The sequence below is a fragment of the Lytechinus variegatus genome, chromosome 9 (assembly GCF_018143015.1).
Source record: "Lytechinus variegatus isolate NC3 chromosome 9, Lvar_3.0, whole genome shotgun sequence".
Classification (NCBI taxonomy): domain Eukaryota; kingdom Metazoa; phylum Echinodermata; class Echinoidea; order Temnopleuroida; family Toxopneustidae; genus Lytechinus; species Lytechinus variegatus.
Genome location: NC_054748.1, coordinates 31,182,364 through 31,196,928, shown reverse-complemented (window position 1 = coordinate 31,196,928; position 14,565 = coordinate 31,182,364). Strand labels below are relative to the sequence as shown.

Here is a 14,565-nt window from a genome sequence, read left to right as displayed (position 1 = left end):
CATGAATTAAGAGCAAGGTTGTTGTATTTTACCGCGCCTAGACAACTGCAGATTGTAAAACAACATCATGTGATTCTCACTGAAAATATATTACATTTGCACGACTGGACACAAGCTCATTAAATCTAAATGCAATTTGTTCTTGTCGACAACGTAATTGTGGTATGTAAATTCGTATATTTGTTTTCATCAAATATGGCATTGATTCATCCAGTTGTCAAATTTCTATGGTAATATCAAACCATTTTCAATTTGTAATAATGATTATTTCCATTTGTCATTTTGTAGTATTGTTTTGTTTGACTTCCTGATGAATGTTATTTACCATTTTATCGTACAAATAACGGAACAGATTCGTAATATTCTTGATACATTTCATTTTTAATCATTTCATTTGATTTTATCAACTTAAAATCAAGTTGAGGTGACAACAAGAAAAGCAATCTACAACCTGTCTTTATGGCACATGAATATTACTAAATTTACTATTACTAAAACAGTATAATATAACATGATTATAATTATAAAAAAATTAACATAGAATACAAAGAAATATAAACCTAAATAAAAATTAATGAATCTGTTATGTCCAATGTTCTAGTATTGTTAAGGGAGGTATTTGACTTGTAGGACTTTCGGTTAATTTAGGTAGTAGTAGTAGTAGTAATTAAAGTAGTAGCGGCAACAGCAGCAGTAGTAGTAGTAGTAGTAGTAGTAGTAGTAGTAGTAGTAGCAGTAGTAGTAGTAGTAGTAGCAGTAGCAGTAGTAGTAGTAGTAGTAGCAGTAGTAGTAGTAGTCAATATGCAAAACATATTTCAGCTCGGAAATCGAACTTTCATTATTTTGTTTGATTTACAATTTTGTTTGGAAAAAGTGTTCTGTAAAAATATCTTTTATGGTCTAAATCAGCCATTTTCAATTGCTTTTGTTGAAGCTCCAAACTTCTTGTTGAGAATCTGGTCTGCTCCACTATCCAACACGCGAACGATCAAAATATTGTGGTGTGGGGTAGGAATGCAGGATCCCCTGAAGCGCTTAAGTAGGAAGCCTTAACTTAAATTGACCCTTTTTCAGATCGGAATATCGAATATTTTAAGCTCGCACTTCGCGCTCGCTTTATTGATGTTCATGATAAAAAGGTATTTAGAATGCCCAAATTCGAGGTCGAAATCTGAAACGCGCGCATGTTTATTCAGATAGACAGCTTGTTCTGTATATAAATCATTATCCAGTTTCAGATCACAATATCGTCACGATGATCCTTGAGCTTGTTTCATACACATGACATGATAATATTTTGAAGAAAATTGATGATAGTTTTGGAGATTTTATGGGAACAAGAAAAGGATGGAAAAATAGAAATAAAGAATAAATAAAAAAGAAAATTCGTACGAAATAAATATTTAATCTGTCAATTGACAGATTACCTAATAATATGTCTTTGTAACTTCTCATTAATGTTTCAGGACGAACAGGAAATTCCGTTCAGTCAACCAATATGGCATCTGCAAACGACTACAAGATAACTCGGGAAGAAGCCCTGTCTTTCCTACAAGATGTCTTGAATCTTGAGTCCGCACTATCAAAGCTCAAGACAGATAAGATCGCTTTCCTCAACGAATTCTTCAAAGCTTTCTCGCATCACGTCCCTTACCAGACTGTCAAAGCTCTTTCAACTCCTCCGGATGCTCGGAGTTTACCAACATCAGCCGACATCAAGAAGAGTGTCACTTCTAAAGAAGGAGGGCTCTGTTATCAACTCAACCTTTTCGCTTGGATGCTGCTTTGCGCTCTAGAATTCGAAGCCCATCTCGTATCTGGCGACTGTCTCGTCTACACTGACATACACGTCGTTGTAATCATTGACAATATCCTTAAGAAAGGTTCTCGGCACATTTTTGATGTCGGGATGGGTTTTCCTATACTTCGCTTGGTCCCGCTTGATTTCGAGCACCAATCGCCCGTGTATACCGATTCCAACACACGGTATCGATTCGTACGTCAAGGTCACGTGATCATTTATCAGCTTTGCAAAGAAACCCACCAATCAGAAGCGATCTCTCACCGTGAATACATCCAAGATGGCTGGATTTCATTCATCCGCATTCACGTTGACCAATCAGTTCCCGTGTCTCATTTTGACAACAGGATGACGAAGGTCTTCACGGAGATAGATCCGGATCTTTATTTCCTCACCAGCTTGCGTTGCCTGGCCTTCCCCAATGGTCGGCTCGTGTGCATCAAAGATGTCAAACTGTTGCTAGAGGACGAAGACCGGCAGGTACAGGTCACGCGGTTCCGGTCACGTGATGAGGTTCTGGATGCTTTTTCCCGCCATTTCCCCCAGTTTCCCAGTGTCATGGTGAATGGTGCCATGGATAATGTGAATATGCAGTTCAATAGCAAATAAATTCTAATCGAATATTATCTTTATCAAGTCTCAATAACATTCTCATCACGTGACCGGAAGCGCGAAAAATGAATGATCGGCAAATCCTTCTGTTAGTTGGTAGACTAGACCAATTATTCATTTTTTTCGGGTTTCCGGTTGCTTTTTGAGATTCTGAATGCCTTTTCTTGCAGGGGTAATGTAAATTTCCAGTTCAATTTCAAAATTGTAATTGAAGATGTATTCAATTTAACCGGTCGTTCATTGTGAACGTATAGACCAAATTAAATTGATGAGTCAAATATCACAATCCATTTTCCTTAAAAGCCTTACAATCATTGGGCTAATTACCCTTAAAATTCATCACAACCGACTGTAAAATGTACAACGTTATATCTTTCTAATAGGCCCGAGGCACATAAAGTTGAGAACTGGTGGGTGTTTCATGAAAGATGTCAGCACTGACTAAATTGTCAGTGCTGACAATTTCAGTGAAATCCTTGGTTTTGATTGGCTGAAAGGCACTGGCCTTTGACTGTTACTATGGTAACTGTCGGAGAAAGACAACTTGTCAGTGCTGACAACTTTCATGAAACGGTCCCCAGGCCTGTATCGATAAATTAGCGATCTTTATATTATCCTCAAATACTGACCCCCTCCCCCACCCTTTATTTGGCCAAATTAATTTCAAACTCGTAAATCACCTTTACAATATGTGATTCTTTACTGCAATTGTTTTTTATTATTGTCTTGGTTGTAGTGAGCTTAATGTTGTTTGCGTTTAATAATGCAAATATAGGCCTACAATGAATATGATAACGGTAAATGCAAGCCCAGTTGGTAACAATATAGTGCAAAGCAGTGTGTTCACAGTGTGTTCATACAACTAACTACGTGGAGGAATGCGCAATGTAGAAATGCAAAAAAATAATAATATGAAGGTGATCCACGTGGAGCGTTGTGGCCCAGTGGATTAGTCTCCGGACTTTGAAACAGAGGGCCGGTGGGTTCAAATTCCAGCCATGGTGTAATTTCCTTCGGCAAGAAATTTATCCACATCGTTCTGCACTCGACCCAGGTGAGGTAAATGGGTACCGGCAGGAAGTAATTCCTCAAAAAGCTGTGCGCACCAGAATCGGTAGCCGGGGTAATATAGAAGCGCCTTGAGCACCTAGCAAGGTCGAAACGTGCGCTATACAAATCCTATATTGTTAGTGTTATGATTATTATTATCTCACACTGAATGCACGTGTCAGATGTGATTTACATATGGAGACTTTCACAGTGTTTGTTTCCACAGTGTGTACACGTTAAAGGAGAGTGAAATCTTTGGAACAAAATAGCTTGTGTGAAAACAAAAAAAAATCAAAGAAACAGATCAACGAAAGTTTGACACTAATCGGACAAATAATGATAACGTTATGAGCATTTGAATATTGCAATCACTAATGCTATAGAGATCCTCCAATTGGCAATGCGACAAGGATGTGTGCTATCACATGTGAACAACTTTCCCTTTGATGGACTTTAAAATACCCCCAAATGTCTCTTTCTGCTTTTTCTTAAGGTGATACAAACTCTTTATCCATGATGTATTTTTTAAAATCTGTATTACATGCCCTCCTATACAGTGCGTATCAAAAAAAGTTTACACTTTGAAAAAGCACTTGGAATTCAAAAATATACAACATGTGGGTAATTTTTTCACATATAATCTTGGGTTTGGGTCTCATCTATCCAATGAAAGTTTTGTCAGAATGTTACACTTGAGTGAGCACTGTCCATTTCTGTAAAGCTCGCAGAAATCTGCGCAGAAATGCTCGTTTTCATGCTGTGTCAAGGGGAAAAGACGAAATCAAACTTACACTACGAAAGATTTATCATACATTTCCCTTGCACTTTTAGTCAATTGGAATAAAACGGATACATTCAAGCATTTTGTGACAATTTTGCCACCCAAATTGAAATTTCAACACTTAATAAGCACAACCTTTTTCCCTATTTGTACCAGCTGGATCTGAGGACATAACTGAATTTGAACAAAAGTTTATATCAGAGAACTCCAGCATTTTTTCACTAAGTTTTTATCATTGAATGTTGGTTTACATTTCATTTATCATTTAATACTTGTTTCTCCACACTTTTCCCAAGCTTAGTAATGATTAACAAAATTAAAATCAAGCTTAAGCCATTCCATGTAAATCAGAGCTCAGTGTAAAGCAAATATCGTCACAATGGCCTCGGTGAGTGGGGGAGTGGGGTGGGGCGAAATGCACTCTTCGAAGTGTTTTGGGCAAGGAAACAAGTCAAACAATGTTGAAGATATCTTCAAATCAATTTTACCAGCTAAATTCCATGTGTTCTTCATGATTAAGGCCTACTTTTATTCGCATAAGTATTTAAAATTTCTGCGCAAATAATTTTTCACTAACTTTTCAAAAGTAAGTGGTGCTCACTCAAGCGGAAATATTTTTCGACAGTTATATCGTCATTTGCTTTAATGGACCTGTACCAATGTTAAAATGTGGAACAATCCTCAGAATATTACAAATATATAATTTTACAGGATTTTTCAAAGTGTAAACTTTTTTTGATACGCACTGTAGAAAGAATACATGATCTACTGGTAGATGATTGAATAGGCAGTTTAACTAAAATATATACTTAAGTAATGGGGGGAGTTGTTCACAAGTGACATCACACATTTTTATCGCATTGCCAATGTAAGGATCTCCATAGCATTAATGATCGCAATATTCAAATGCTCGTACCTTTCTCATTATTTGTCCGATTTTTCTCAAACTTTCGTTGATCTGTTTCTTTGATTTTTCTGTTTTCACACAAGCTATTTTGTTCCAAATGTTTCATTCTCCTTTTATGTAGACTGTGATAATATTATCCACACTATGAAAATGCTCAAGTGTATCAATGTAGAGATTATCTCACACGGGGCCGGGGCGCGAAGTGATTTCCCCCATATATAGTTCCGGACCCCAATATGAATACTCATGGCTTGTCTCTTCGGAATAAGAGTAGACCTACGCGTGCGCGTGGTCGAGGTCGTTCGCGTTGCCATATGAATGAAACAGCTCCCTCAAATTACCGGTACCCACAGGCTTTAGGCTTAGTTTTATTTATATCCAATTTTTAAACATTTATCAAATTGATACAGTGACGCAAGTCATGAATATTCATATTGGGTTCCGGAACTATTGTGGGAAAAATAATTTCGCAGGCGGCGAATCCCTGCAGTGTGAGTAACCAGTATCCTCACGTAATGGGCTGTGTGAAGATGATTCACATTATTTTCCACACTGTGAACACGAAATGAACACACTAGAAAACCACACTGTATTCTTTTCAGCAGGGCAGGATAAAATAAATTTGAATAAAAAGAATGAAATTTTCTAGCTTCAAGACAATAGACTGCAGGGGTTTGTTTGAATTTTTACTTGTAACTCATGATAGAAGAAACTGGAGAGAGGCGGGAGAAAAGGAAAAGTGTAGTTACAGAAAAAAGGAGTGATGGATTGAGAAGGGAGGGAGAAAAATAGGGGGGAAAAAGAGGCAGATGAGAACGACAGGTGGGAGAGGGAGACAAATATAGAATAGTGGAGGTGGTTGAGGCTTAATTGGACAAAAATACATGCTCCTTTTAATCATGAAAAAAATGAATAAATGCCTCAATGCACAAGTGAATGTACATGTATACGATAGAAGTATTTATTAAAACTTTAATAATTAATAACAACAATATCGACTTACCAATGATAAGATATTGATATTAAGAATAATAATTACAATGCTTGGAAGTGGATGGATTAAATATAAATAAACCATTTATATACCAAAGAAAGCCATAGAGAGACGATGAAAGCGGTCTTTGTCCGCAGGTGGTCTTTAATAAATAAATTTAATAAAGTAAATGATTTTCGCGAAAAAATGAGCTGATACATTTATTATATTGTTAGAGATTTATGCAACTATGGGATGTCCATGGTTAAACTGCTTGTTTAAACCAGATTTTAAATTTAACCCGACTTCAGAATACGGGCCATTAAGCTTATTCAAAATTTTGTCCTTCAAGAATAAAAAAAATGGATTGACAACTGATTTGATTTATGAGATATTCATTGCCGGAACTTGTTATATAATAAGGGAGACTTGTCATCTTTTTTGGTGAATCATGCAGGGGCAGTCACCAATGTAAACTACAAGTAAAGGGTATTTTATTTGACCATCAAAGGGTATGTTGATACATCTTCATTTGGAAATAAATGAACATATATATGGGAACATTTCGTTAAGAGATCCCATTCACCACCTGCAGCTAGGATAGAATGAAATAACCCTTATTCTTCCGCCAGTCAAATAGTTCCAAAATTAAGTAATATTTCCTTCCCATTTGAGAAAAGGAAAAAAGCAATGGAGTGTCGAACCATAAGGATTTTTATTATCATTATTATTATTATTTTGTTTAGGGGTCGATTGGCTACATCAAATCACAATTAGCTTGGAAAAGGTTGTACCGAATTAATACCCTTTTTGCCTCCTTGTTACAATTAGGTGTGCGACACACTTTTGACAACCGTGAAAGGACTTTTCAGACGTTTTATCCGACAAGTACTGTTTTATCTGATAGTTACTATGGTAACAGTACCTCTCAGCCAATCATAATCAAGGAAAGTTGTCAGACCTGACAATTTGTCGGACGAAAATGTGATGAAACGCTCTCCGGTATTACCCCCTATACTAACAATCTAGCACCATTTACAACTGGAACAAAACAATAAATAAATACAGTTTCAGAAGTAAACTACCCCTCAAAAAGGGCAATTAAGATTGAAATAACTGCATCAAGATCTTTTGTATTCACATATCTTTTGATTATTTTGTTGAGCTTTGACATGTTGGACCTAACGACACCTCATAAGTGATTAGTTGAGAGAGTCAGACCACAATCCACCCTCGATTCCGATGTCTTTGCCTGCAGTTTGCTTGAATATCATGGAGACTCTACAATGAAACAGAAAGGAAAACATGGTCAAATCCACATACATTCGTAATTCCGAAGCTTCGTTATTCCAAAGGTTCGTTATTCCGAAGGTTCGTATATCCGAAGGTTCGTAATTCCGAAGGTTCGTTAGTCCGAAAACGAAATGAGGTTCGTAATTCCGAAGGTTCGTTAGTACGAAAACGAAATGAGGTTCGTAATTCCGAAGGTTCGTTAATCCGAAAACGAAATGAGGTTCGTAATTCCGAAGGTTCGCTAGTCCGAAACCGAAATGATTAACGAACCCTTTTACGTTTTTGGATGAACGAACATCGAGCCATAGACAATTTACGTGTTTCGGAATTACGAACCTTCGGAATTACCATCCTTCGGAATTACGAGGTGTAACCGTGAAATCAATAGGAATTTGAAGGAAGTGCAACGTTTGATAGATTTTTCGACGTAGAGCGTCGAAAAATTGAGTATTCTCCTCGTCTTGATTGACATCAAACACACTGTAAAAACTGCGGTGTTAAAACTGACACCAATTGGTGTTGATAGACGACCACACCCTGAGGTGTTAAAATTACACCTTAGAGATTAAACATAACACCAAGGAGTGTAAATGCAACAACAGTGTAAAACTAACACCACCAATTTAACACCGGTGTAAAATAAGTGGTATGTTCCTCTATGTACACCGGTTAACACCACAGTTTTTGCTGTGCACATTAACTTTTTATTTTTCAATCCAATTTCAGTTTGTTTTTATTTCATGTTCAACAGAACAAAACAAAATGGTCGAAAATAACTTCAATGTCATTTGGAAATGAAACTTAAACAAATTGAGGCATGTATATTTTTTCCACAAGCAAAACATGTTATTTCATATATAAATGTAAGGCAATTATCATTATAAAGCTCTGAAAAAATGGAGGGATCCATTGTAAAGAATTAGGTTCTTAATCATTTTGGTAAAGTAATCATTTACCGAATTCAATACCGTTTATAATCATTTTGCTATGATATCCCCCCATGGTACACAGCAAAAACTGTGGTGTTAACCGGTGTACATAGAGGACCACACCAGTTATTTACACAGGTATTAAATTGGTGGTGTTAGTTTCACACCTATAGGTGTTATTACAACACCTATGGTTGTTACATTTACACTCTTTGGTGTTATGTTAAATCTCTAGGGTGTTATTTTAACACCTCAGTGTGTGGTCCTCTATTAACCAATGGTGTGGGTTTTAACGCCACAGTTTTTACAGTGTATAATGCCTTATCTGAGAAAATGAGAAAATACCCACTTTCTCCGATTTGGATTTTTTTCTCGAAACATTGTACGCGCTATTGTCGAGCATGTCCCTTTTTTCTATCTTTTCCTCTTACCTAGATGATTCAATTTGAAGATGTTGCTTAGTGAAGTCCAGTAATGTCTTTGAGACTTTTCGCTTGTGGTCCTCTGTCTCAAAACCTTCTACGTGGTATAGTTCGATATATGCACTGGGCTGCCGGGATCCATGACGTACCATCAACTGATTTGGATGAACCTGCACTGTTATATCCTTTTGTATAGATTAAAAATAAAGGACATAACTTAACGAGTTATGAGAATAAGAGGAAGGTTAACCGTGAAGTGAGGTCAAGTGCGAGGGATCACACTTGACCGCACTTCACGCGGGGGCACCGCCACTAATCAGTGCATAAAAATGGCAAATTTTTCATTTTTTTAATTTTTTTACAGGAATACCTTATACTCCCAAAATAAATGTGACAAAGTTTCAGAATGATGTTCTACCTGGAAATATGATAAAATTGAAATAAAAGTTAACTTTTCTATTGTTTTTATTGACCTTGGATGAATTTCCGTAATGTGATTTCGCCCTATTTTCAATTGTCAATAAAATTATTATTTTTCATCCAATTTTAACAATCGTGGTGTCATTTTGTAGAAAAAGGTCTGAACTACAAGACTAAGTGGTGCTTGACCTTAGATAACCCCCTCTAGGATTACAATTGCCGTCTGTGTTTTGTATTACCACATTCCAGAGAGCTTCATACTCACATTATATTCAATATCATCATTATAATCGCAAATATCGTCATAATTCAAGATGCCAAAGAGGCAAGGATATATTAAGAAAAGGAAGGGGTTCATGGGGGTACCACATCATGTGGTTAAAAGGCAAAAAATGGGACAGGAGACAGAAGAAGAGGCAATAACTGATCCAGTGTCGGTAAGGAAGCTCCAGGCTGGAATTTCTGATCCCAGTCCCACATGTTCCAATCCATGTGCAGCTTTGGAGGGCAGCTATCTCATTGATGGTGAACTGCTGGCAGCTGCTCTTGGCAATGCTCATTTATGTCCAGGAGGTAGGTTTTATGGAGTTTTCATCTATTCACTATACTCTTTTTAGTATGATTTACCAATTTTCTTGCTGTTTTATCTTGATTTATTGAAATATGGGGGAAATGAATGAATGAATTCGAATTTTAATTGAATTGAAATGCATACAAAATCAGACTTGGCTTTGTCATTTTTAAAAGCATAATTAACATTATACCTGTGTTTTTTACATACATTTCATATGTGATCTTTATTAATCAGTAGATCCTGGGAGCCCGAGGTAAGTAAATATTATAATTGTGAAGTCATGCAATCTCAAACATGAAGCTTACAGTTACATGTCTGATTTTTTGGCTTAGGGAGGCTGACTATCCATGAAGACCAGACCAAGCGGGTTGGGCTCTGCAGTACACTGGTGCTGAGCTGTTCTGTCTGCCATCAGGAACAAGCTTTTCGCACCAGTAGCAACGTAGCAGAGGGTCCTGGACAGTCTGCAGAGGCCAACCGAAGATCTGTCTTGGCGGCTTCTGAGAATGGTCTGGGACGAGAGGCCCTCTCAGATTTTTGTGCCATCCTCGGGCTGCCTCCTCCTGTGGCCGACCACAGTTTTCAGACCCATTTGGCTCATCTCTCTTCAAAGTCTACAGAGGTGATTATATTTTCATATTCATAATACTTTAACTTACAAACATTTTTATTCATTTCTATATTACTTTGGGACATCATACCTGCTAGTATTTATACAAGGCTTTTTTTTCTCCTTTTGCTTTCTAGGTTTGTGAGCAACAAATGTCTGAAGCCGCCCAACAACTCCGGATGTCTGCAATGGAGGAAGACAGCAGCATCAAGGAGGGGGATGTGGTGGAAGTGGCAGTGTCATTTGATGGGACATGGCATAGGCGTGGCCATCGTTCCAATCATGGGGTGGCATCGGTAATTTCTATGGATACTGGGGAGGTATTAGATTTTGAAGTTTTGTCTAAGATATGTAAAGAGTGTGAAGTTAGGAAGGATTGGGATAGGGAAGGGGATGAGTACAGGGAATGGTGGGAGGGTCATGAAGAAGAATGTTTAGCTAATCATGAGGGAAGTAGTGGGATGATGGAGGTTGAAGCAGCAGCTAGAATGTGGGGTAGGTCTATCGATAAACATAATCTTAGGTATAAATATATGGTAAGTGATGGGGACAGTAAATCATTCAATAAAGTTAGGGAAATATATGGTACGTGTGAAAATAAATTGGTAGAAAAGTTAGATTGTGTAGGTCATGTGGGGAAAAGGATGTCTAATGCATTAGACAAAGTTCGTAAAGATATAGAGAAGGGTGAGAAATTGTCAGATGGGAAGTCAGTGGGGGGAGGTAAGGGTTGGCTGACAGGGACTAAAGATACAGGGGCAATAGGTAGGTTAAGTAAGTTTTATAGGAATGCAGTTCGTAGTAATAGTAAAGTAGTAATTAAGGATGATAAGGTCAAGAATAAGGCAGTTGAGAAAATGCAAAGGGCAGTGTTGGCAGTTCTTTATCATGAAGTCAAACTTCCTGATAATGAGGTGCGTCATCAGTACTGCCCAGACGGCGAATGGTGTGAGTATAAAAATAAAGGCAGTATGGTAGACAAAGACCATCACCTTGATGTGGCGTTTCTTGATCTACTCTTGCCTACATTCAAGCGACTTAGTGCTCCTGACCTCATAGAGAGGTGCCTCCCAGGGTATACCCAAAACCAGAATGAGAGTTTAAATTCTCTCATCTGGAAAAGGTGTCCCAAACACCTGTGGAGAGGTCCACGTGTTGTTCGCATAGCAACAAATCTTTCTGTTCTGGCGTTCAACTGTGGCGCAGAGCAAAGTCGCAACAGACTATTTCAAGCCCTGAATCTCAAAATGAGTGCTCATACCCTGTCATCATTGCAAAGAAAGGATAGTTCAAGATTAAAAAATGCAGAAAAGAGGGCAAGGGAAGTAGAAAAAAAGAAAAGGGAAGCTAGTAGGTTTAGGAAATCAAGGGAAGAGGAGATGCATGCGGAAAGGGAGGGGGTTGTGTATGAATCTGGGGCTTTTTAGACTAATTTTATTCTTGTATACTTGCTTTTACTGTGGAATTATTGGAAATATATGAATTTTCTTTTATAAATAATTCGAACTATTTTACTGTTATTATTGATATTTCAATTTATGGAATGTTTATGTACAAAATGCTTCAAGATTGTTTATGTTTCTTATTCCAGTGTAAATATCGTTATACCGACGTTTATTTGTATATATAGGAATTGTATTCATTATCTATTCATATTTTAAATTGCATTTGATTTTATGAAGAATTGTACAAATTAATGTAGAATAATAACATGTTTTTATTTATAGTAGACATAGAAAAATCCACCCTCTGCCACCTCCACTGCCACTTTCATCATTGTATATAGGTGATAGGAATGTTGGAGCTATTCACAGCAACGCTGATGCTCCAACATTCCTTCCATAAAGTAGATTAGATTAATTAAATTAATGTATTCATTATTATTCATGTTTTCATTCAGTATATAGAATATATTGATTCTGTTTTTTGTATAACTTTTATTTTTATGTTTCTGTTACGACTCCAGCTGTAAATATCGTTACCGACGTTTATATGTACATATCGGAAATTTATTTATTCATAATTAATATTTAAATTAACTAATTAATTGTTGTACATTGTATATATGTCATAGATTGCTTTGTGTTAGAAGCCAGTTAAACTCACTGCCACCTTCATAAACTTGTAAATAATTCTCAAGGAGTGTCAGAGCTATCCACAGCAACGCTGATGCTCAGACACTCCTGTCATAACGTAGATTAGTTTATTGTTTTGCTGTAAATTACAATGTATTCCATTCATTAATTAATCAGTATGTATATATTGCAAAGCTTTATATATTTCAAATGTCCATTTTACATTGAATCTAAATAAGTATCTATATATTTTGGTAAAAAAAAAATAAATATTGTAATGTATTTCAGTTTAAGCACATAAACGAATGTGAGTTTTGCATTTTATTTTATTTCCTTTGTTTTTACAAAAGGATGATTTTCATAATTATGATAACCATTAATTAATGATAATTCAAGAACGGTATGTTCAATAGTGGAGAGAAAGTTGCAGGAAAGATTCTTGAATACTAGAGCTGTGAAATGAGTGATCTGGATTTTGTTCAAAGTGTGAATTATGTGAGTTAATTAGTGCATGAATATATAATTAGGCATAATTTTTAAAATAAAACATTGAAAAATCAATAAAAAATAAAAGAAAATAAAAATGTAAAAAAAATCACTCATATTGTTAAGTATTGGGACATCTATCAGCTCAAGCATTTGCGTATGAATTTAATGATCAGAATTCTGACTAGAGCTATTTAATGCATTTTGTATGTTTTTCCTTATGGTGTCGAATTTCCAACACTGAGGATTATAATGTATATGTTAAACATATTCCTTATTATATCCTCTTTAAAATGATATATAGTTTCCTGGGACATAAGTTGAATTTAGGGGTAATATATGCACAAATCTATGACCAGGTATAATACTTACGGACCGTAATTAGATATTCCATACTACGTTACATATTGTTTATTATCAATTCACCTTTATTATCTTCAAAACAATATTCTTCGTACATTGCATTGTGTTGTATTTATCATTGTTGACAGTATATCGTTTTTATAATGTTTATTATATAATGTATTTACACCTTATACTATATTTGTATGTTGGTTTAGCGTTTAGATCCTGATGAAAGGCATGTGCCCGAAAGCTTGATGAAGACTGGTATTGATTTGGGGCTACGGCCCTCTCCATACTCATGACTCATGATCTCAAATATAATTATGAAGGGAACCCGTACACGTTGATCATACTTAAAAAATTAGTTGCTAATATATATATATATATATATGTATATATATATATGTATATACATATGTTTATACATATATATATATGTATATATGTACATATATACATATATGTACATATACACATACATATGCATACATATATGCATACTTATATGCATATTCGCAAAAAATAGAGACATTAATGCAATACTTAGCTTTCTGATCGTATTTATTCGGCATCGGACCGTCATCGTTCATCAGGCCTATATACATTGAAACAAACAAAACAGAACAAAAAACCAGGCAAATTCCAATTATACCAAACAATTTCGTTAAGTTCACTACCCCTTCTTTACTTTTTTGTTACCTCTCAGTTCCTTTTTAGTCACGACTTTATTTGCATGGTTTTTGTTCTCTTTGTTTGCTTCAAATCAAATCATATCAACTCAAATCAAATGCAAGGTTCCCCCAAAGGGCAGATAGCTCTGGGGAACCTCGATTTAAGCTAAGCCTACCATTGTTCCCTTCATTCATTATTTTCTTTCACAAGTCATTACATATTTAAAAACAAGAGTTGCCAAAACTGATAATTTCTCACATTTGTATTATTTGTCCCATACATTCTCACATTCTTAGCCGATGTGAGATGTTCTACAAAATTCATCACAATTTTATTTACATCAACATGCCACATCAGATTAAGTTAAGCAGCCATTCTCGCCCACAACGTACAGTATGTTCCCAAGAACCATCCGTATTTGGAATACTCTTCCAAACGCTGCTGTAACTTCGACCTCTATTATAGCTGGCTTCCGGGGAGCAACATTGCCTATCATTCAGCAAATGTTGCCTCCCCTCCCCTTAGGATGCTGTAAGAGGGACACACACGCACCACCTGCACACTGCACCTAGCACACTGTATATAGTGCAACAAGAATACCACCATAGGATCACC

General features: G+C 36.2%; 2 protein-coding genes across 2 annotated transcripts; both read left to right on the top strand.

The window, feature by feature from the left end:
- Window positions 1–40: 40 nt before the first annotated feature.
- Window positions 41–3,350, top strand: LOC121421645. Its single transcript, XM_041616412.1, has 3 exons — window positions 41–162; window positions 1,467–2,823; window positions 2,995–3,350. Exon 2 carries the CDS (start codon window positions 1,499–1,501, stop codon window positions 2,408–2,410), a length of 912 nt encoding a protein of 303 aa, XP_041472346.1. The 5' UTR covers window positions 41–162; window positions 1,467–1,498; the 3' UTR covers window positions 2,411–2,823; window positions 2,995–3,350.
- A 5,792-nt stretch (window positions 3,351–9,142) lies between these two features.
- On the top strand, window positions 9,143–11,799 carry LOC121421961. The gene is made up of 3 exons (XM_041616762.1): window positions 9,143–9,761; window positions 10,095–10,384; window positions 10,510–11,799. Exons 1-3 carry the CDS (start codon window positions 9,503–9,505, stop codon window positions 11,797–11,799), a joined length of 1,839 nt encoding a protein of 612 aa, XP_041472696.1. The 5' UTR covers window positions 9,143–9,502.
- Window positions 11,800–14,565: the final 2,766 nt, after the last annotated feature.